At 37.1% G+C, this 25295-nt stretch overlaps 1 protein-coding gene across 1 annotated transcript in view; it reads left to right on the top strand.

Annotated features, from left to right (window-relative positions):
* The window catches only part of LOC107757568 (F-box/WD repeat-containing protein 7-like), a gene marked incomplete at its 5' end in the record, with an annotated part of 157693 nt that overhangs the window by 49493 nt on the left and 82905 nt on the right, over nucleotides 1-25295 (top strand). The window contains one exon of the mRNA XM_016575084.1: nucleotides 14005-14736. Coding sequence (XP_016430570.1) covers nucleotides 14005-14736 — 732 coding nt within the window. The remainder of the gene's footprint in view (nucleotides 1-14004; nucleotides 14737-25295) is intronic.

The following is a 25295-nucleotide window of genomic DNA, read 5'->3' as shown; positions in this document are numbered from 1 at the left end:
TAAACAAAGCAGCGCTTGCTTACCATTGATATTGAATATCAGATATGTTGAGAACTTTCTTCACTTTAAGCGGCTCATGTTGGCGTATTGGAATGCTCGGGTGAGATTACGTAACATTAGAACAGCTTGTCTGTGCTGTCTTGACTTACTCGTTTTCATCACTTTCACTGTAATTCTCCTGCACTGACTCGTTCGCTAAACTGAACAGCCAATCAGAGTTCTCACTTTCACCGATGGCCCTGACTCCGATTCAACATGCTGAATCAGCCAAACTGATGCTGATGTGTGGAACTCACCAAAATAACTATCCCGACAGATGCTTGTCTTCAGCCGAACGTCGGCTTGGTGTGTCCCGGCCTTTTAAAAAACATGGTCAGTTGCTCCATTAGTGGGATTCGTAACTAGTTGCGTCACTGAGTTGCTCTAATTAGCTGCATGCTCAGAACAGTGTACATTTATGGTGGCAGCACTCTGAGAAAGAAGCTGTTAGCGGTCTCTTGATGAAGATTTCAGTCTGTCTGGATCAGCACGGCAGGACTGACCTTGCAGTAGTGTCTCCATTGTTATTTGGCTATTAGAGGGACCGGAGAGACCATGCAAGCACACTGCAGTAATTGATTTTGTAATGGAACCAGGTGATTTAATGGCCGTCTTGCTACCTTGACAACCGTAGAGCCGTCTTTGAATCGACATGCATTCTTAATGGACATCTGTTAAAGGCTGTCTCTAGCCAAACTTTCATTTGCTGCTTTTGAAGAGAGTTTTCAACAGGAATCTGCTCGCATTGGAGATGTGTGGCATATGAGGTCATGTGACCTATAGTCAGCATTGGCCATTCTGATTGTCGAGCAGTACTGACAGTCTCGAAAAGCACTGGCTCTGGGCTTCTCAATTTGCACAAGATTGATCTGGTGCATCTTGGGAAAATATTTATGCCCCAGCAAATGAGATAAAATGCTATGAAGGGAAAAAGCTTTTGCAGCTTCTCTTATATAATTCTCAGTTTTGAGAGAATGGGAAATGGAGTATATTGCATTTGTTTTGACAGAGTTATTTGGTCTCTCCTCTACAAGAGGCATGATCATTTAATTTTTCAGGGAAAAATGTATTATTCCCACTTTCAGACATTTGATCCAACATTTATTATTAGGGTATGAATGTTGCTTGCAGATTTTTAGCCTTGGTACCATAACGCTGATTGGAAAGGCAGGATGATTCGCTTTCATGCCATTTGTCTTCCTGTCTGTGGCTTTCTGATTGCTTTGTAGGCAGGTAGTGGTTTTCTCTCTCTGAGTGAGACTATTCTCCCTCATCGTGGGTAAGCCTTGTCTAAAAGGGTTAGGTTACCTCCTTTCAAACCAATCTGAATCCTTTCATGGCTCTGGTATTGATTAATACCTTCCTCAAAGAAACATAGACTCAAGGGCAAAAAGGAGACATTAGTCTCGTATTTATAGAATTAACATCCTGAATGCGTCCTAGACTCTGCGTTTGCTCCCTGTGACGGCTGAGAAAGTATAATTATGTTGATTAGCATCCTTTTTAATATCGCACATTAACACAGGACGTCATGATAAAACTAATTGCTTAGCTGGCAGGAAGTTTTATTCAGCTTCTGCGTCCTGTGAGTTGTCATTGTGACACTATAAGCAAATTTGATCGCCAAATTGGTTGTGCTTTTATTGTCACTTCTGTGTCAGTCAGAAGTCATGACTGGGGTCGTTTGGCTTGGGTTTGCATGGTTTGTCTCAGATACAGACTTAAGAATGTGACACAGAATCACGGATGTGCTTGCTTGTGTCATGTGGAAACAAACCTCATTGGTGATGCAGTGATGCACCATGAATTGCAGTTTTAGATTTTTATAAAGTTTGCAAAGTTTCGTTTTGCACCAGAAAAAGGTCCAATATTTGTTTAAAATGACTATTTTTCTCATTTTCACTCTGTGAAAAACACTGAATTTCCAGGGGCACTGCTGTGATTGGTTAACTTCATCGCACTGTATCTGGTGTAAATGTTAAATTTCCACTAAGGGTGAAATTTGATAAACTTTTTGAAGTACTCCAACGTTAAGATGGCTTGATTCGCTAACATGGACTAATAGCCACAAAACTCCAGTTTCAGTTTGATGGCTTCTTTAATGACTTGTAGTCTGGCGCTCATTAGGGTATGAATGTTGCTTGCAGATTTTTAGCCTTGGTACCATAACGCTGATTGGAAAGGCAGGATGATTCGCTTTCATGCCATTTGTCTTCCTGTCTGTGGCTTTCTGATTGCTTTGTAGGCAGGTAGTGGTTTTCTCTCTCTGAGTGAGACTATTCTCCCTCATCGTGGGTAAGCCTTGTCTAAAAGGGTTAGGTTACCTCCTTTCAAACCAATCTGAATCCTTTCATGGCTCTGGTATTGATTAATACCTTCCTCAAAGAAACATAGACTCAAGGGCAAAAAGGAGACATTAGTCTCGTATTTATAGAATTAACATCCTGAATGCGTCCTAGACTCTGCGTTTGCTCCCTGTGACGGCTGAGAAAGTATAATTATTTAGATTAGCATCCTTTTTAATATCGCACATTAACACAGGACGTCATGATAAAACTAATTGCTTAGCTGGCAGGAAGTTTTATTCAGCTTCTGCGTCCTGTGAGTTGTCATTGTGACACTATAAGCAAATTTGATTGCCAAATTGGTTGTGCTTTTATTGTCACTTCTGTGTCAGTCAGAAGTCATGACTGGGGTCGTTTGGCTTGGGTTTGCATGGTTTGTCTCAGATACAGACTTAAGAATGTGACACAGAATCACGGATGTGCTTGCTTGTGTCATGTGGAAACAAACCTCATTGGTGATGCAGTGATGCACCATGAATTGCAGTTTTAGATTTTTATAAAGTTTGCAAAGTTTCGTTTTGCACCAGAAAAAGGTCCAATATTTGTTTAAAATGACTATTTTTCTCATTTTCACTCTGTGAAAAACACTGAATTTCCAGGGGCACTGCTGTGATTGGTTAACTTCATCGCACTGTATCTGGTGTAAATGTTAAATTTCCACTAAGGGTGAAATTTGATAAACTTTTTGAAGTACTCCAACGTTAAGATGGCTTGATTCGCTAACATGGACTAATAGCCACAAAACTCCAGTTTCAGTTTGATGGCTTCTTTAATGACTTGTAGTCTGGCGCTCTTTTTTTTTTTGTGACCACATGATTCCCACTGGTTTATGTTCTCTCCATCTATGCCTCATTTATTTCCTTCGATATCAGTGAATGCCAAGTGAAATAGTTGTATGAAAATCCTTGAAGCTATAGAGTTGGTCCACCGCCAGCATGTTCTGTGAAACCCATTTCTGTCTGCTTGGCTGTCTGCCTGTTCTGTTGGAGAGGTACTCTGAATTATCATTGCACTAAGGCTTGTGTTTCAACCCTGACAGAGCCGGCATAGAGTGGCCCTTTGCAGTACTTCAACTGCACATCTGTGTCTTTTGTTCAGGGATGTCAGAGCTCAGTGCCAAAGCCATGCAGACACATCCACAGCAGCACATGATTGCTGGCTGGGCACATATTGCCTGAGTACTTAAATGCAAAGAAGACCTGGCTGTAGACTCAGGCTCTTTGGCTAAGTGACAGGCGCAAGCTTTTAGTCAGTACCACGGTCCATTTTTTGCCTGTGCAAAAGTATTCAAAGGAATGCTTGAGTCAGTTAACAAGCTATGCGTAGATGTAGATCTGTGTAGATTACTTACAAATTGTAGTCCATTACTGATTACAGATTACATGATAAAATAAAGCAATACGCCCTCAAACATAAACAAAGTTGTATGTTTGTAGAGTAATTTACAACAGCTTCGAACGCGGCTCAGCCAATCAGAATCAAGGACCGGAACTCTCCGTTTTATAAACTGTAGTTAGTAACGCAATCCAAGTTACTCATTTTAGGTAATGTATTCTGACTACTTTTTGGATTACTTTTAGATTCCTTTTTATCTAACTTGTTTTAAACTTGCCGTTAAACATGCCATATTAATATAAAAATCATGAAGTGCATTAAACGTTACACCAGGGTTTCTCAAGCTGGGGTTAATGTAATAACTGCACGGGGTTTGCAAGTTGATAAAAAGCTAATAATTAATTAAATCATAAAAACATAAAATAAAACATTTAAACACTTGAACACTAAAAATATAAATGTTTTATTTGTGTAACTGCATGTCAATGTGACCATTAACTGACATCAGAGAACCGTAATCATGCAAATGTGCCGTTAAATTATTTTCTTTTAAGGAAATTAAATTTATTTTAGTAACTTGCATAATTATTTGTTTCAAACATGGTCTAACAGCTAGAGATGCTGATGTGGCAAAAAAACGAAATTAGTACTGCTAACAGCTAGAGAGGTCATTTTCCCCCCCTCAAATTCCCACATGCATGGTTTGCAAATTTATTTATGTGACATTTTTTAATGTAATCAAAGCTGATTGATAGGACAAGCAGTAGAATTTTTAGAAAGGAAAATTGAACACAGAAAAAAGAATTCGGGAGAATCAATACATTATGAATGATTTACTGCCATTGTGTGAATATGTAATTCCGCTGAACAGACTTTTAAAAGGTAAAAAATGCTATTTCTTTTGAGAGGGCATTCAATTGTGGGTCTTCAAGGCTGTCTGAGATGATTCAGATCCTTAGGTAATAATATTTTAAGCACATGTGATTAATTATTATTTATTCACTGGCTAAGTAGGTTCAACTTGCCTGTTTTTAAAGTGCAGGTCAGTTGTAAATATTTGCCGGCTGCTCAGAAGTTGTATGGGTCAGTTTGAATTGTGCGTTGCATTAGAGTGCATGTCTTAGCTGAACGGTGAATTGATTTGACAATAAACCCAACGCTGAGAGATAGGAGCACTTCAGGGACTGCTTCAAATCTCTCAGGTTTTTATCTGCAGCTCATTACCACTGGAGTTTTGGAAGGAGGCATGGGAGGCTGTGCTTTCTCCAAAATATTGGCTGCGAAAAAATAATTGACAGTGCAGAAATAAAACAAACAGATATTATGAAATATAATGTCAAACAGCTTCTCCTTTCACTCCTTCGAACCTGTTGTGTTCTCATAGAGGTGCTAAAGTGTGGAGTGAATTTGACCGCAAAATTGAGTCGATGTGGTGCCTTAATTACCCTACCGGTCCACAGAGCAGCTTGGTTAAAACAAATGAAATTTATTTGAATTGAATGTTTACAATTCATTCACTATAAATATTTAGCAACACTTACGGTCACATTCACGTTTAAATGAACCAAATTCCAGTCAGGGAAGCTGGTTTTAATGACGATCAATCTTCTTATTTAAATAAACCTGCTTCCAGACAGCAGACAGAAAAGGGATTTTAATAATAATAATAACAACCACATTTTTTAAATGTAAACATCAACATTCTGCAAACCCAGAGATGTCCTTACCACCTCATTTCAATGTGTTAAATATTTATTACTGAAGTTACTGATAAATCCTGAGATGCATGTAGCTTTATCTTCATGATTTACAAATTAAATTCGCAGGAGCTGGCAGCTCATTTTTAAATCCAGTCTGAGCCAGAGACACAGGTGAACATGATCTGCAGACATTGCCTGTGGGACACAAACAGATTTATTTTTGCATCAAATTCCTTTGTTGCTGTGAATGGAATATGTGGAAGTGAGAGCACAAAATCAAATAATAGCAACTGATTTATGTCCATTTTAACTGATACCGATAAAAAAAATAAAAAATTTAAATTGAGAAATAAAAATAAATAAATAATACTGATGTTGACCATTAACTAGGCATGCACTAATACGGTATCGGGCCCAATACTGCTCTACTGTACTCGTACTCATTAAAATGCCCCAATACCAAAAGCCAATATGTCCAGACAAAGAAACACAGACAACAGAGAGCAGAATGGAGTTATTAGAGATGAAGGATATAGTACATGTATGTAATTAGTATAATGTTAAACATTCAATATTAATGCCTGTATAGCTGTTGTGTGCACAGATGCGCGAGCTTGTCGAGGAAATATGCCTTTCTCACAGACATGTCCTCAGTGGAAAGTTTGTTGTTTGGTCGGATGTGTCAAAAGCAAGCAAGTAAAACAGTGCACAAGTTACTAAAGTTACTTGACATTAAGTAGAGAGAGAGAGCACACTTATGTTGCTTGATCTTGCTGTTCGCTCACTTAACACATCATTTGGATTAAAACTAAATCGTAAATATAAAACAAACAAAAATGATAGGGGCATTCACTATAAACAACATTTATTTTAAACGTCATGCATACACGACTTATTTAAAGCGAAATTGAAACTATAGCTACCTGTACGTGTCTCTCTCGTTCTGCACCAATACAAATGCTTGACATTAATTGCATTATATGAGTGGCTTTGGAATACAAGTAGTTTTTTCAGATGATAAAAAAAGGCAATTTCAGAAAATATGTTCATCGCAGTTACAAGATTTATGTATAACGAGTCGTTGCTTGCGTTGTTACAAGAAAACGTCTTGTGATTACAGTACTGAGCAGCTCTAATGCGCTATTAAATTAAAGATGAAGTATGATAGAGCAGTAAAATGAACAGTGAAAGTAAGAAAAGCTTGTACAATATAGGCTACATTTTAATGGGCATAATTAAGTGTGAAAAGAACTGATGATTTGCTAAATGAACTAAGCCAACTAACATTATTCATTTTCTTTTGGTTTCTGTACCCAGTATTTTTTTTAAAATTACAAATGGCATGAAAATACAGGTATGGGTACTTGGTATCGGCAAGTACTAAAAATATCAGTATCGGCCTAATTCTGAAAAAAGAAAAAGTGGTATCGGTGCATCCCGATCACATGTCCTGCTCTACATTTCACTGCAAACAGCCACATCACTGCTGCAGCTAGCCGTTTTGCATGTCCGAAGCTTTTTGCAGTGACCTTGTCCTCTTTTTGTGAATGAGGGCTACTTTCCCTTCTGGGCCATGATTCATTCTAGCACAGTAGAGCTGTTTGCGCACCTGTCCGTGTCTCTGTCCTTTAGCTGCTTTGACTCCTTCACTCTCTAATGCCTGGAGGCGAGGTACGAGACACGGACAAAAGAAAAGCGTATTTGTGTGTGGAAAGGTCTCGGGGATTAACCTTGTGAGACCTTTAGATGTTCAAGTCAATGTAAATGAAATGATGAAAGACGACAAACTAGTTTCCAGTGGCACTAAGGTGATGTCTGAAATACCAGCTTAAGCCAGTTAAATACTAGTGATGACAGCTGGTGTTTAATGAACTGAAAGAAACGGTCAGATCTGTTCTTTCAGCTAATTATTCTGCCTCAGCACATTTCTCATTGTTTGGTTTTGCTTATGTGCTTCCTCTTACATTCCTTGCTTTCTTTCTTCCTACTTCCTGCCATCCTACATCTTTTTTTCTTTCTACTTGCTTACTACTTTTTTACTTTCTTTTTCCTTCCTTCCTTCCTTTCCTCCCTCCCTTTTTCTTCCTAAATAATTTCCTTTTCCTACTTGATTTCTCTGTCCTTCCTTACTATATTCTGTCCTACTTCTTTACTACATTCCTACTTATTTCCTTCCTACTTTCCCATTTCCCCTATTACTCCCTACCTGCTCATTTTTTTGGTCCTATTTCTTTACTACATTCCTACTTATTTCCTTCCTACTTCTTTTCACTTTTCCTTCATTTCCATTTAATTCCTGCTTAATTTTCTTTGGTTCTACCTTCTTACCCACCTGCCTACAATAAGTCATACGATAAGTCACTCGGGTACTTCCTTTTTTAAATATTTAAAATTGTCTCAAATTACAGCACTGTTTTTCACCTACTATATAGTAGGGAAGTATGCATATTTGGACAGGGAAAATCTTGATCAGCCAAGTACACATGGTCATCACATGAATGTTGTATGACTGATCTGCCTCATATTTCAGTCTTTAACTATTCGTTACTTCCTGCTACCTCCTTTTAGGGTTGTGACGGTGAGGAAATTTTCCCACCGGTTAATCGACGTGTGACAACACCGGTAATACCGGTATCACCGCGGTGGCGGGGCGTTCCCTCTTTTCCTAGCTTTCCTTCGCTTTTAAATACCTTGAAAAAGCGGCGTGCGCATTTTACTTTCACTTTCAAATAGCGGCAATTCGACGTAAAGCAATTTTTCGTTTTTAGTTCGTTTGAATTTTCCCTCTTTTCCTCGCTTTCCTTCGCTTTTAAATAGCTTAAAAGCTTAGCTTTCTTTCTGTTCGTCTAAAAACTAAATGATTTTTATTTCTATAAAAAAATCAAAACGACGGTGGGGGCCGGTGCCGCGGTGGGCAAGTGACGTAACCGGTGTTGCGGCTTAACACCGGTATCACCGTCAGCACCATCTATCGCGGCAAGCCCTACCGCCTTTCCATCTCTTCCTTCCGTAATAAACGTTCTGCAGTAGCATGGAACGAAAATATCGGTTTCCACGTATAAGCTAATTATGGAGACTTCTTGAGGTTTTCCAGTATGACGCTCATAGAAGGAGCTATTCGTTGCCTCTCGATGGATAGTCTAGATGTCTTAATAGCTTATTTACTGGAGGAGAGTCTTTTCAGCCAGTTCTGCCTGCATGGCCACTCAAAGGCTTTTCCTACAAACCATTTTTCTCTAACAAACCAATCTGCTGAGACTAAACTACGGCCCATTAGAAGCACTAAATTAGGTTTTTCAGCAGGAGATCTGTTTTCCAGCTCTGGTTGCAGATATTTACCCAAATTTGTTTTCGTCTTTGTACTTGCGTATCTACCAAATGAGCCATTTTGTCTATTATTCTGCTGCTAACGGGAGCAGTTCTGTATGAATGAGTAATTTGCGAAACCAGGTGATGGGTTTCCTTTTTTTTGGCTTGGTTCTTATCATAAAGACCTATCCTGGTACCTTTTGTGGTTAATAAAAATAACTCTCTCTTTTTTCTCTTTTCCTGTTATGTTTCCTGTCCAAGAGGAGATGACAGTATGGCAGCTTTGTAGGAAATGATATCGTGAAACCAATAATACCGCCACTCTCTCCTCCTCCCCTTCATCTCCTTTGCTAGCGTTCTCTCTGAGAGGATGTGCTAAAACCCATTTTGGCTTCACCTTCCTCTCAGCCCCTTTAGATGTAGATAAATGACCTGCCGCTGAAGTCTACACAGTGGTAATAACTAAAGAAATGATGCACCTCACTCTCTTATCAGACTGCTCAGCTACGCCGGCTGGCTGCATTTTCCGGGAGCCAAGCCAAATGCTTCTCTTTTTAAGGCAATGCTTCCAGTTTTCCGTATCAGAGCGCATGTCTGGAAAGCAAAGCTGGGATGGAGTTTTTCCTGTGTCATCGCATAAACTGTGCGGTATTTGTTAGTCATGTTAGGTCTTGGTTCATTTTGGAGTGTTTTTTCCTGGCTTTTGATGCAAGAATTTGATGAATTTGTTATAGATGTTTTTGTTTCAAGTCTTTATTTCTCTGGTTCCCTTGGAGTACACTTACCACTGAATTCAAACCAGGTGCTTTGGGTTATTTTGTGGTGGTGAAATACCCAGTCTGAATAATTCAGATGTTTTCCCAAGTGATTTGAGGGTCAATGACAAATGAGTGTCAACAATAAAGAAGAAAAGTTCGTTTTAAAATCTAGTTCAGAACACATGTGCCAAGTTCTTAGAAATGCACTCCTTATATTCGTGTTGATTTCATATGGTTATGATCAACTTTGATACCATTAAAAAAAGGATTTTTAATGTTTTTTTTTTTTAAAGAAGCCTCTTCTGCTCATCAAGGCTGCAATTATTCCATTAAAAAATACAGAAAAAAACAATAATATTGTGAAATATTATTACAATTTAAAATAGCTGTTTTCTATGTGAATATATTGTAAAATGTAATTTATTTCTGTGATGCGCAGCTGAATTTTCAGCATCATTACTCCAGTCTTCAGTGTCACATGATCTTCAGAAATCATTCTAATATTCTGATTTATTATCAATGTTGGAAACAGTTAAGTTAAAAAGAACAACATTTATTTAAAATACAAAGCTTTTCTAACAATGTAAGTCTTTGCTATCAGTTATCAATTTAACACATCCTTGCTGAATAAAAGTATTAATTTCTTTCAGAAACGAAAGAAAAAAAATGTTCTGACCCCACATATTTTTTAACAGTATATTGTTACAAAAGATTTCTATTTAGAATAAATGCTGTTCTTTTTAACTTATTATTCATCAAAGAATACTGAAAAAAGTTTCCAAAAAAAAATTAAGCAGCAAAAACAACATTGAGACATTAACCTTGAGAGACTTGAGCATCTTCAGGTGTCCTGCTATATTTCATTTTTCTTCTCTCACTATTCAATTCTCACTATTAACTAGCGTGCATATTACTAGCATATTAGCTGTTTATTAGTACTTATAAATTGCACCGATTGCAATTTTCTTGGCTGATTCTGATTTCCAATATTTTTTGGTAAATGTGACCTGCCGATAATGATTTTTGACCATTCCGATTTACTTTCTAAGAACTATAATTGACAGCATACAAATAAAAATCCAGTTTTATACTGTAAAATTTACAATTTTTGGCCGTAAATGTGTTTACAGTTTTTCTGTATTTTTTACAAAGTTATTCTGGCAACCATAGCTGCCAAAATTATTTTGTAAAAACGACAGAATTTTTTTTACAGTGTAACCTAACCTTAACAACTACCTTACTAACTATTAATAAGCAGCAAATTATTGAGGCAAAAGTCGTAGTTAATAGTAAGAATTGGACCTTTAAAATAAACTGACCAAATTAATTAAAATATCTTGTACATCGGGGTGAAAAATGAGGATCCTGTCATTAGCCCTTGAAGGTCTGTCTGTCTTTCTGTCCAGTCTGCATGTATCTACAAGTGACCATCAGGTCCCTACTTTACGGAACATAGATCTACTCATCTGTCCTCAAAAAAAAAAATGCAGGAGCCTACGGCGAGATGAGCATCTGTGAAGTGTACTAAAACTAGATTACTGTTGTTAAGGCAGTTTTCATACACTTTAACGGTCTCGCCCTTAATGCAAATGAGGCTCAATGTAATCCTGTGTGTGTTGCAGTACTGTCACTTGAGCACACACTAGTTCAGTTGTGCAGTCTAATAGCACTAATTGTGTTCGAGTCTAATGCAGTTGCACGGATAGACCAGCATGCAGGACATGAATACTAACAGGCAGTCCAGCACCTTCATGATGCTTGATAGATGCTGTGCGTTTGCATTGAGATGCATTGAATGCTTTGCTAAGTAATTGTTTTTTAGCATGTTAATACACGAGACGAATCTCTAGAGATCGCGCAGGTTTTCCTATAAGGCTCACCTGGTTCAGCCTCTCTATAGGAGGGGAAATTGAAATGTCTATTTGAAGTTCATTGCCATAATTATTTTCCTATTGGATCTGGGCTGATTGTGCATCTCGTCTTCCTTGTTATAAAGGAAACGATTCTGTAATCAAAAAGCTCATTTAATCAGATGCATTAAACAGTTTGAAATTGCCCTGAGATCTCTGGCTTCATATATTTGCTGTGATTAGACCCCGGACAATGGAGAGGAGTAAATGCATAGATCCAGTGGGTGATGGATATGGAAGAATTACTGGATGTTTGCATTAGAGAACAGGTAGAAAGTTTAGCAGGCTTTCATGCTTCTGTCAGCCCCTGCTGGTAGATTCTTTAACTACACCATCTGGACTCATAAAGCATGTTGCTGCTTTGAAAATCATTCATAATTATCTGTGTATTATAAGTATGTGCTGATATTTCATATACATTTTAGTAGTGCCTGACTTGACCGATTGACCAGTGCATCAGATTCCCAAACGAGTGAATCTTTTGAGCTGGTTCATTTTAGTGAATCAAAAATGTACAGCAAGTCATTTTTTAAAAGAATTGTATTGACTTCTATGTATTTTTGAAACCTGAAATTCTCATTGCCTTAAGATGTCTGTTTGCTAAATTATAAGTACGGTCAAGGCTTTTTCACACATGGAATAATAACTATAAAGATAGCGATAACTATATTAGCATCGACAACAACGGACCATATTGATGTTTATAAGCTCGTGCTGCATTCATATAATTGCTTTAATTGGTCAATCTTGGGAGGATTCTGATTGGCTGTCATTGTTTTTATCATTCATCACCTGGAAAAAAATCGTTCTGAAAGTAATTCCAGTGGATTGTTCTTGTTATCATTACAGCTGAGGTGTGGACTTTCCTATTCTCGTAGAATTAGAATGATAATTAAAACGTTATAGTTATTGTCCTTAGTCTGAACAGGCCTTAAGAATTGCGTTTTCCCCCCCAATGATTTATTCCTCAAATACTTAAATGTTCAACAGAACAGTTATGTCAACAGCAAACTATACCTATCCATCTACATTTTTTTATTTATTTTTTAATAAAATTTATACTAGCCTCTGTTTCTGTGAAGCTAGCACATGGTTTAATGTAAAGGTTTAATAAGGATTTTTCCCTGCTGGCATGGTTGTTTTTTCTTTTTTTCTTTTTTTAATTTGCCTCGCTGAAAGTTCACTAGTCTTAAAACCAAAAGGCAAAAAAAAAAAAAAAAGTGTATTTTACATAAAAAATGCAAGTGTAGCATTGCAGTGCAGGGCTAGTGTGCCATAACCTCACTCTGACTGATGAAACATCTTTAGGGTAACATGATATGATTGTGTGGATCCTGCTATGTGTCTGGAAGCTGAACGCTGCTTCATGAACTGCACTTGTTTGGCAGTGATGCCCCCTGCTGGCTGTATTTGATCTGTTGTAACAGTCATTGGGGTTTCGATTATTAAATTTCCACTTGCATAGTGAATCTGATGCTGCCGTTGAATAGTGAATCAGTGTTGCACAAGTCTTTTTGTTACTTAGTGTCTTCCTCTCCCCAACAGTGAACTGAGATTGCTCTGAAATAGCTGTACTGTGTATGAAGTCTCAAATCATGTTCTGATTTGAATATGAGATGAAATAAAGAAAAAGTGTTTGTTTGGAGTCTAAGATTTTTAAGTGTTTTTGAATTATGCTCATCAAGCCTGCAATTATTTGATGAAAAATACAGTAAAAACTAATATTGTGTAATCACAGTTTCAAATAGTATATTTTTGTATTTTAATAGATTTAAAATGAATTTTCAGCATCATTACTCTAGTCTTCAGTGTCACATGATCTTCAGAAATCATTCTAATATTCTGATTTTGAAGAAACTTTTCTGATTATTATCAGTGTTGAACACAGTTGTGCTGCCCAATATTTTTGTGGAAATCGTCTATTTTTGTGGAAAACTTGAATGAAAAACGGCAATTATTTAAAATAGAAATATAGAAGTCTGTCACTTTTCAATTTAATTCAAATTTAATGCAGTAAACTTCAAAATAATTTTATTTAAAAAAAAATCCTCCTGACTTCAGTATTTTGAATGGTACATGTGCAATTACACAAATGTGTTATTTTACTATTTTCATGTGCATTATTAAATACAATTAAAATAATTTCTTTAAAAAAAAACTATCTTTTGATTGGTCATTTATATGTTTATGTAATACACGTGCGTTTACACAAATGTGCATTATTAGAATCTAGATATTAGCACTAAAAATAAAACCGATTTTGATTAAAACAGTAGAATTGTAATGCAACACAGTAAAAACAGAAACTTGAATGGAGAATACGATGAATGTTTGTTTGCGTGTGTTGAAGTGATACTGTTGCCGTGGTTTCCAGGCCAAGCCCATTGTTTGAGGGACGCTCATATTGCATCTTTCCCAGCTTAGATGCAAATGTCCATTGTTTTATTTCACAGGCATGAATAAAAGAATGAGTTACCTGCTTCAGCACACTCTGGCTGCAAACAGGAGAATGATGTTTCTTTTTTTGAATAACCAGCCCATATGCATGCTTCTGATTTTTGTTGTGACAATCCGCCTTAACCACTTCCCGTCTCCGTCTCTCTTTCAGAATGCCAAGTCCTTGTCCTCCTCAGACAGCCTAGCGAAGGTGCAGGAGGTAGCAAGCTGGCTTTTGGAAATGAACCAGGATCTGCTGTCGGGGGGCAGCGGCAGCAGGGCGGCCCAGCAGCAGAGGCCTGGGGCAGGTAACAGCACCTCCGGCCGCGCACCCCAGCCCCAGGCGGAGCACATGAACCGGGTGCTGGAGGAGCAGGAGCAGGAGGCGCAGCAACAGAGAAGAGAAGCAGCCGAGGAGGAAGAGGACGGACGAGAGCGGCCGAGGGATCAAGAGGAGGAGCCGTGGCCTTCCGGAGCCGAGCCGGTGGAGGAAGGACGGAGGAGTGAGGTGAATGGAGCCGAAAAGGGTGCCCAGTGGATGTGGGAGCAGGAGCAGCACCGGCGGCGTAGACGGCATCGCGAGGAAGAGGAGGAGAACGAGGAGGAGGAGGAGGAGGGGAATAATAACGGCGGAAGGGAAGGGCAGGTCAGAGCGGGACTTCGTTCAGACCAGAACGAAGACGATGAGGAGGATGGCGAGGAGGAAATGGACCAGGATAGCGATGAGTTTGAGCATTCAGAAGAGAGTGGGAGGGAAGAGGAGGAGGAGGCTGAAGATGAGGAGGAAGGAGAGGAAGGCCTCCACTCTCCCTCCCTCAGGACCGCTGTGACGGACCTTAATGATAACACAGACCAGTCCTCCGGACGACAGCACCAAAGCTCACCCTCGTTTTGCAAGAATAAGGTAAGCGACCAAATGTAACTTTTTAAAGTCCAAACAGAACTATTCTTCTGATTATGTTTAGTGTAGTGACAATCTAATGCGGGCAGAAGTTTAATGGGCTTGTGCAGTCATGTTGTTTGTCTCCCTCTACTGGCCATTTTTGACTTTACATCAGATAAACTTGATTTTGATCTTAATTTTATGGAGTGATTAAGGAAAGCTAGAACCTTATCATTCATAGCCCAGACATTACGTACCTAACTAAAGGGAGGAATATGCTTTCAAATAAAGGTTGGTTTGATAATTTAATATGTCAAGTTTTGGCTTGCATTGAATGTGTTCAGGAGCATCTGGATTAGCTTTTGCTGTTTTTCACTTTAAAACTGAATTCTTCTTTGGTTCTGACATTCTGTGATTACTTGGGTGATGGAAGTTCTTTCAGCCGAACCCTTTTAACAAAATATTTTCTTGAAGTACCCACTTTTAAGTTCATATTTCAATTATATAAAAATTTGCATGTTCACAGACATGCAGGGAAAATGAAATATAAATAGATTATTTAAGCTAAGTAAGTGTTTTATGTTAGTTAAAAAAATGACATTTTATTATTAAGATTTATTTACAGTACAGGGCTGCACAATTTGGTCAAAATTATATAATTTTGTCATTATATTGCGTTTTGAATTGCGATATGATAAGCATTTATGCTCATAATAAAAATGTCTTATTGCTGCAATTTAAACATCCTGACCTTTTTTTTTTTATTATTAGATTATAATAATAATATTTATAATGTTATTTTACACTACATATTACTATTTTTTTACTGCCTTTATTTTCAAATATTAAAACCTCAAGCATTTATTTTGGTGGATAACTGCAGGGAGAGCTTAAAGTCTGTGTTTAGTTGACGACAAACGTATAATGCTTTGTTACAAACCTGACGTTACAAAAAGTGCTGTAACTTATTTCCACAAGAAATGTGAAAATGTGATCCTGGTGCACATTGCATTCCCAAGTGCACTTTATAAGTGACATGCAGAGCAGCATTTACCATGAACTGAACGTTCAATTTCATTATGCAGCTCTTTTAACTTATTTAAATTTTTGCCTTTTTTATGATTTTTGATTAATTATTAGCATTTCGTCAACTTTTACAAATCTCTTCCATTTGAAGAAACCGGAGTTCCAAATATCATCTGCTGCATAAGTCGTATGTTTTCTTCGGGTTTTGTGGAAAGAGTCTGCAGATCTGGTCTGGGCCTGTCCGTGTCAGCAGGCTTGTATTATGCAGAAAGTTGCCTGTTATTACTTGTCATTGACCTCAAAAGGAAAGCCTTTGCGCTTTATTTATCTGGACTGGTTGGTCAAATATGCTTAAAGGTGCCGTATGTAATTTTATGACTGTAATTTGATTGATTTTATGACTTGCAGATATTTAGAAAACGTGCTAAGTTCACATACTTGTTTCTCTGAAAAACAACGCTACAGCCAGTTATTCTGCTTTAAATTGTGCGTTCCGTGTCGGAATGTCTGGTTTTGTTTTGGTCTGTGTGACTCCGCCCACTTCCAGTTTAACCAATACGATTTCCACACCCCGGGTTGCCAGTTGGTGGAAAACACAGCGTATTGCAGCCATGGAAGCCAGCAAACAAGTCAGAGATCGCAGATTCTACCTGACCTAAAAACCCTCAACATCCATCTGAAAAGCTCTGTGACCAGAGGAATATTAAAACACTGATAAATCAACTCATCAGCTTACAGTGTAAGGCTCGTTGCCTTCCATTGTCACTTGCGCTCATTCCTGTTGCGTATCCTTAATCTGGCAACCCGCGTGAGCATCGAGTCTGAGGACGAGGTGCGGGAGAAACAATATTTTGAATTTGGACTGCAGTACCCATTTCAACCACTAGCTGTCAATATCACATACTGCAGCTTATTAGTATGAACACAGTCAAGTACTTCATCTGTATAGATACGCGTGCGTATCTGATGTTCATGGGGCTCAGTCAGAAGTGACCTCTAGTCTAAACCCATTCTGATTGGTCGCTGACTTACTGACTCTCCAGCCAATGGTTATCATTCTGCAATCACCATAATTAATGAGCCGCGTGTCTGTGGCTCTCAGACGTGTGGTCCAGGTTTATTGGATCACTAAATGGAAACATCAGAGGCCTTAGACTTTCACACCACGAATGTGTGTGGTTTTTTTGGAAAGCCATGTGGCACACAAGCAGTTTCTTCCAAACGTTGTGTACTTTACCGGTTGGCTTGAATCAAAAGAGAGAGATTGGGTCTGTGTTTGAGCAAAGAGGAAATACAAATGAGTGGAGATGGAGAAGAGCGAGGGGAGGGAACGCGAGAGCACGCAGACCCTCCTCATCCTCATGATGTCGACACGCTTGTCATCGCGCTGACAGAAGACAACCGTTCCTGTCTGTGTCTGAGCCGAGTCTCTCTGAGCCGTCATGGGGAATCGCGGTCTGAAGAAGGTCGCGCTGTTTCTGGTGAGTGAATCTCAGGAGAACATCTCATCACGTCTGTGAGTGGAGCCGCCTTTTGAAGCCGCTGTGTGTTTGAGATGAGAACATGGTGTTCATCTGACTGAGGCTGAAGTTCGCAGTTCGCCACGTGAGCCTTTTCAAAAGAATGTGAATGTTTTGTCAAGGTTTTTTTAAACAGCATTGTGGCTCAAAGCCTAGTGAGCTGAGGGATGGGGTCAAAATGTTTGACTAGCTGACCTTGCTAAGTTTTAGATCGTATTTTCTATGTTTTTTTAAAGCAGTAGTGATTTAATTAGCCTGTTGACAGTGTGCTTGTGCTTTAGTTGATTTCAAACGGGTCTCTGGGCACACCAGGGGCCGCAAGAGGGTGCTAGGGGTCCACAGAAATGTTTGAAGAGAAAATGTGTAGTAATAATAATGATAAACAATAATTTATTAGAATTTAGTTTCATATGAATGAAATGCATGTCAGAAATATTGAGATTAAGCAAAGATTTGATTATAAATTATATATTTTTGACTCTTTTGTCTTCAGTTTTATACAACTCAAACTAAATAAGTAAATATTTCATATTTATAATATTTTAATATAAAAATATTAATCTGGAAAATGACCAAATTAAGACTATTTTAGTACACACAAAAAATCCAACTTGCAAAGTTCTTCTAACAAATGTAAAAAAAATAGCTTGAACAAAGATTTAGGATGATGAATTGTGAATTGGAACAAGATGTTTCTAACAAAAGTAGTTTACCTTACTTAGATTAGAGTCATCTGAACATCTGGTTTTATTCTGCACAATGTTGTGCAAGTTCCCAGCATGCATTGCACCTTCAAAAATGGATAACTATTGTTGAAAAATAATCACTTCAGAATGATTTTACTGGTTTATTTTATGCTTCTGCTGCTGCACTGTTAGTTTGCTGTCAGATGGTTCAGAGTTCATATTTTTATTGAATTAACATTTGTTGATTACCATGTTTGAGATTTGGGACCATGGACTCAAAGTAAAAAAAAAAAAAAGTTAGCTCTTATATTTATATTATTTTATTTTAAGTCTATGTCTTTGGCTGTTTTTTTTGAGCATCTTACACTATGAGTGTTGCATTATGGCGAGTTTAAAAAAGTAGTTTGAAAACTTAAAAAAAACTTGTTTCTGTACTATATGTTCTGCTCTGTGCGTCTAGCTGTTATTTAATGAGCTTCGAGTCGTAAGTAGACGTCCCCCATCACCCCAATTTTGAGTATGACATTTGAAGTCATTTTGAAAAAAATCTACCCTATTTTTTTTTTGCTTTAGTGTGACTTCTAGACTCAACGGTACGAAGCGCATCTGTGGCTAGTGTCCTGCTCCTCTTGGCTAATCAAGATTTGATTAAGAACGTGAATAGGGAATGCTGAACCTTTGTAAATAAAGTCGTTCTTAAATATTTTCTTTGAGGAAACGTTGTTCCAGCGTGTTTGATCTCTGCATTGGAATTATGCATTCAGAGCTTTTGCAAATGTTGAGCTCTTGAAAAGGCTGTGATAGAAATAACTGTGGCCTTTAATGCCAAATTTGTATTCATAAGCAACATCCTGTAACTAATAGTGTTTGCGTTAAGCTCAGTAATGATTGAATTCCCTCATGCAGTGTAAGACAACAGAATAAAGAAGTGAAGCACTGCGTTGACAGCAGTCAGTCCCTGAAGTCTTGTCCTCAAGGTTGATTTAGCAGGACTGAAGAAATGAACGTAGATCAGTTCCATATAAACAGACATGTAATGGTAGAAGGTGAAACCTGACTGCTTAACTTTTAAGCTTGAATGTCTCTCTTTCCCATTTGGTTCCTGATTAGCAACATTTAAAAGTGTTTTTGTCACTCCAAAGGACTCAAGAATTGTAAAGTTTTTTTTTCCCCTCTAAGCTGTGTAAATTCATAGCTAGTCATTTGTGAAGATAGATTCCGATTAGATAATGACAGCATCCACATTTGATTTCAACATCCAATAAGAAAAATAAGCAAAATTTGAAAAATAATTTTGTTTTTAGTTGAAGTAACTTTGCTGTCTAGCCAAACACTAAAAGAAATTGTCTGTTTTCTTTCATTTTTAATTGCATCAACTGTGCATAACCAACTTATACTGTATAAAGGTACTACGATTTGTTTAGGTAGGCGCATGTTGTTGCTTTTTTCTTTCATTTAGTTCAGAGACCCCAAAAAAAACACACACAGCTGCAAAAGCTTGTCTTAAACCAGTGACTTTGCATTTTGCAAATTGCTTAGCTGGTTAGAAAATGTGTCTGAGCACCTGTGTGGAAAAGAGTGCTTTAAAATGTTTGGCATGCCTTTCGTCAGCGAGACAGATGTAGGTAGACAGGCTCCAGAATTAAACTCTTTATTATGCCAGCAGGGAATGTTAAAGGAATGTACTGACCAGAATTTTTTATTTTTTTATTTTATTTTATTTTTTAAATTTTTTAAATTTTTATTTAATTTTATTTAATTTTATTTAATTTAATAATTTCTATTCAATTTAATTGTAATTTAATTTAAATTTTTAAATTTAATTTTTTAATTTAATTTTTTAATTTTTTAATTTTATTTTATTTTTTCCCATTAAACTATTTTGCGTTTCTAAAAAAAAAATATATATATATATTTTTTGGACTGAGTATAAAGGGTTTGCCTAGTCTATTTGCATCCTGTGAACTCCTGTCTACTGAAAGCTTAAGATACCCGTATTTAGACTTTCTGTGATTTACAGAAATGGTAAATTATGCAGAGATCTAGTGAGTGTTTTTGTTCCCTTCCATTGGTTGTTCATGGTTTATGTAATATCATCTAAGGTGTAATTAACTTCTGTTGAGATGATTGTGTGACAGATTAAGCTGCAGACACGTCAAGGTTTCCCATCAGAAAACTAATGTCATTTCTCCAGAAATCCAAAGACAGAGATGAAAGCAGGGCCTTATTATGTGTTATGTGAAGCGGGAGCCTCTTTAGATCTGTGCTGAACCCAAGCCGTGGCTTTTATGGATTCAAACAGACTATTGAATCAGGCAATGAATAAACACTCTGAAAAATGAACAAGCTGGAAGAAAATGCCCAAAAGGCATTCCTATAATTAAATCTCTAATTAAACATGAACTAATTAGAAATATATATTTTCACCCACTTCCCCACAAAACCCTTTTCTCCCTCTCATTTTTAAGAAGTTGGTATAATTGAGACATACATTGAAAATTCTTTGAATCCTCAGAGTACATTGATTGTTAAGTGTGTGAGACAGTTGTTACATTCAATTTAATTTAAGTGTGGCTAAAAACAAGCTGCTTTTCCTCTCATTTTCTCTTTAAAGCTGTTGCCATCTGAGACTAATTTAGGGAGTTAACGAAAGCCGATTAATTGGCTTTGAATCCTTCCGTCCTCTGAAGTTCTTGCAGTGTCATTTTAGGTCACAGTCCTGCTGTGTAACTTCTGATGACAAACTGATAAGCTATGGAATCTTGTTTCTGCCACTGAATAAAAAATAAAGGTAATTGCAACTGAGAAAAAGTCAGAATTGCGAGATGTAAACTTGCAGTTGCAAGTTATAAAGTCAAGACTTGCATGATATAAAGTCGCAATTGCATTATAAAGTCAGAAATTACTGACTTTTTTCTCAGTTTTCTTATGATTGCAAGTTTATATCTCACAATTCTGATTTTATAACATGCAATTGAGTTAAGAAAATAGTCTAATTGCGAGTTTGTGTCACGCAAATCTGAGAAAAAAAGTCAGAATTGTGAGATAAAGTCGCAGTTTTTATTCAGTGGCAGTAATAATAAGCAGTCGTAAAGACTGGCACACTCTGCTGTCGTCAGGTGGAGCTCAATCGCTCTCTGATTTCAAAAAGTGATTGTGGCATGAAAAGATCCACTTTTTTTGACCTGCTCTCAGACTTGTGTTTACTGAGGCATGAAACACTCGCTGGCCTCTGACCTGTGTGTTCAGAAGCACTCAAGGGCTGTGTTTCAGTGTTATTCACACGCAGAAGTCATGTTAGATCTGCAGGCCTTGAATTCTGTTTTGGGAAAATGACTGCAGTTAATGTCAGCTTTGAGCTCAGAAATGGCCTGCAAACAAGCAGCTAGCTATTAAAGACAGCATAACGTCACTATTTACTGGTCTTGGACTTAACCAATAACACCATAACCTTTTCCTGACCCAGTTAAATCCCGCTGGATGAAGCAAATCCCACCCTTCATTATTTCCTGCTGTTCTTATCAAATGTGCAAATAAGTTTCCAAATGTTTATTTGCATTTAAAAGTTTTCTAGTTGTGTTAGTCATGTGAGTTTGGATTTAGGACAGTGCTTGTGGGGCAGGTAAGAGTGGGTATAGAAAATACCCCCCCCCAAAATAATCACATTTTGTTGCTTTGAAGCCTGAAATGAAGACACAGTTTTGTTTTATCCAGCTGTATTTACTCAGTGCAACTTATAACATCCTTTTTTCGTTTTTGTTTTGGCCCTTGATTATAGACACTTTTAATTTTAGTTAAGCAAACATCAACAGTATCATTTGGTGTATTAGCTTTATCTAATTTCTCCTTGAGGACGTCTTAAAGTAATAGTTCATCCAAAAAATGAAAATTCTGACATTTACTCACCTTCATGTTGTTCCAAACCTGTATGAGTTAATTTCTTCTGTTGAAAGTAAAAAGATATTTTGAAGAATATTGGTAAGTTAACCGTTGCTGGTAGCCATTAACTTCCATAGTATTTTTTCCCCTACTATGGAAGTCAATGGCTACCAGCAACAAAGTATCTTCAAAATATCATCTTTTTTTTCAGCAGAAGAAAAACTCGTACAGGTTTGGAACGACATGAGGAAATGTTCTTTTTTTGGGTGAACTATCCCTTTAAGTGCAAAGTGGCTTATCTTACCCCATCCACCTTTGTGTGAGGAGAGTAAAGTGTAGACTTTCGGTATGCCAAGAAGCACAAACACCCACTTTCCCCTCGTCCCCAGGTGCGAGCAGGAACGCACCGGCACTTTCCCGCTCTGGGATCATCTGTCAGGCTCAGAGCCTGGAGCTGCTACATCACAGGAAGAGCGCTCTGAATGTTTCATATGCACGTCTCATTACATATGCCCTTTCTCGGGACACAACACCACAGTCATATGGCACAGCTCTGTCTGAACCACTCTCTGCTTTACTGCGCTGTATTTTTGTAGAGTGAGATCAAGCTCGTGTAGAGCAATGTGTCCGACTCTTTGATCTGAGTCAGTGCAGTGTGTATACACTGGACCTTTATTCTTATTTTAACATTGCGCCAGAACCGTATAATAATGTCTGCTTGCATATATATATACTTTGTCTATACCTCTGTACCAGTTAGAGATGGTCATTTTGGTCATTTTTTTCTCTGAGGCATTCAATTGGGGGTTGGTGTCCATATTAATTATTTTTTTTAGCCTATTTCTCTATGCATCAGATTGACTTTGGCTGTTGCATTATGCTTCAGTTGACAGATTTTCTACACTTAAAAACTAATGTTTTAAAATATGCACGAGTCATTTATATGTTATATGGTGCATATATTTAGCAAAATACCCCTCTCTACAGTTTATTTTTCTAATGAGTAACGAGTTTATGCTCACCGAATATGTTTTTCTGAGGTGAATAATCGATTCTTGGGATTTAAGAATCGATATCGTTCCGTAAAAAAGAGAATCGATTAATATTGAGATATCTATATTTTTTTACCCAGCCCTAGTAACCAACCACAAAATCAAAAATGAGAGTCCATTTTGCCATGCTTGTGCGTAATTACTGACTAATACTGACTGCTTTTGAGGTTATAAGAAAGTCAAGAGTTGTGTTGTCATGTTCGATCTGTTCCATCGCTTCTGAATACTTGAGTATTTGTGTCTAACAGAGCAGTGAGGCTGCACTATTTCAGCAGTCTTGGTTCTGTGAGTTTTTCTGATTCATTTAGGCCCCATGGAGATTTTTTAAAAATTCTTCACTAAAGAGTTCCAAGCCATGCACAAAACCTCAGAGATAAATCACTACGTTACTAACCTTTTGAATAAAAAATACAGAGTTGCAAAACTGTTCTTAAAGTGATAGTTCACCTAAAAATGAAAATTTACTCAACCTCACGTCTTTCCAAACCTGTATGACTGACTGAATCTCTCGCTCTGTGGAATATAGAGAGATATTTGGAGAAATGCCTTCTTCCCTCCTCATAAAAAGGAAGTCAGCGCACCAAAACTGTTGAATTACCAACATTCTTCTTCAAAATATCTTTTATGTTCAGCAGAAGAAAGTTAGTCATAAAGGCTTTGGAATGACATGAGGGCAAGTAAATGATGACGATTTTCATTTTGGGCGAATTTCCTTTTAATATCTTTATTTATTTGTTTATTTGTTTTGTGGCAATGAATTATCCAGCCTAGGGCTGTCACGATTCCTCGATTCAATTAGAGTACTCGATTAAAAAAAAAAAAAAATCCTCGATTGCATTTTGCCCGTGATGAGTAATCGGCAAAATACCAGAAGTGGAGCATTTCACAGATGAGAATCCATGAAAATCATTATTTGACAGTCTTCCAAAGCTGCGTGATATATTAATCTCATTTAAAAATCATAAAGCATAATCCTATTGTGAATTCACAAACGCTGCGATTCTATTAAATAAATATATGCAATGCCGGTTATATACACTTTAATTATTTACATGCGTGTAGGTTACGTACAGTACGTGCGTCTCAGAGCGGTTATATATGTTATACATGTGAGGAGCGTCTCAAACTCCATCTCTGCATATTGTTGTGAGTTTGGGTTTATTATAACGTTCATCTGGGAACGCAACATGCTCCATTTCATCAGATTTATAAGGTAAATAATATATAAACCTACTCAAACTCAGGGAGAGTACATCGATATCTTTCTCAATATGCTGAATGTTCATCGCGCCTCCAAAATAACAGCTCAAACCCTCGCTTAAATTATGTAAATCATGTAAATTATGAGTTTACACGTTTTGATGTCCACATCTTCAAGAAATTACAGTGCTGTAGCATTTCTGGCGCAAAGAAATGGCCAAATATTAAATATTAAGTGGACATTTGAATGAAATTTTGTTTAGTCAATATTAAACAAGGATTAGATCGCGATGTAAACAATTGTCGGACGGTCGGCGCCTCTGCAGGCATTTGTTATAATACGTAATGTACATTAGCTCTATTATTAATAATGCAATATGTATTTCAACAGTTTTGTTCAATAAAACTATATGATTACTTGCTTTTAATACTTTATATGAACTAATTATTATTGCTTCATTGCTGCTATATATGTATTTTAAGTCATTTTAAAGGCTATTAATCGCTTAGGTCTATTTTTATTGCTTCAAAAAATTAATTATAATTATCCGATTTACTCGACTGACTGATGCAATTTTGTCATTTGCAAAGTGAATGATATTTTTATTTCCTCAAACTGACTTGTTCTCCTTACCAAGTGAACCTCTAACAGCAACCAACAGTTTTTGCAACCAATTAAAGTCCAGAATAAAAGATGCAGCTTTTTTTTTCTTTTACATACAAATGAAATTCAGTCCCGTGTTGTTTTGGACCCCTTTGACCTTCATTGTATGGGCAACAGCATCAAAGTGAGCTTTTTGGGTGAAAATCTGAATTAACCTAATTAAAAAAAAATTTGGTGTGTAGTTAATCTATTCCTATTTTCAATTTCCACAAATCATAGGTTGTTGTTGCTCTGACTTTTATGTCCTGGTCAGGAATGTTAAGCGCTGAGCTCCACGAACATGCTAAATATGGTTTCATGCTTGCTTATAGTTTCACATTTTCAGATTTGTTCATTGTAATACTGATTTCAAATACTTTCTAATTTCAACATTGTTTTTTGATTATTTCAGATTCTATGTGTTTGTATACAAAATATATAAAGTTGATAAAAATCTAACAATACAATATTGTTTACAACAAGCCCTCTACCACCCTTTTTTAATTTACAGAAATTAATTGAAATTATATTAAAATAAATTATATTATATTAAAATAAATTATATTAAAATAAA

The sequence above is a fragment of the Sinocyclocheilus rhinocerous genome, unplaced genomic scaffold (genome assembly GCF_001515625.1).
Source record: "Sinocyclocheilus rhinocerous isolate Xijiao unplaced genomic scaffold, SAMN03320098_v1.1 scaffold323, whole genome shotgun sequence".
Lineage (NCBI taxonomy): Eukaryota > Metazoa > Chordata > Actinopteri > Cypriniformes > Cyprinidae > Sinocyclocheilus > Sinocyclocheilus rhinocerous.
The sequence above is the reverse complement of the archived record's forward strand: the minus strand, read 5'-3'. Positions and strand labels throughout refer to the sequence as shown.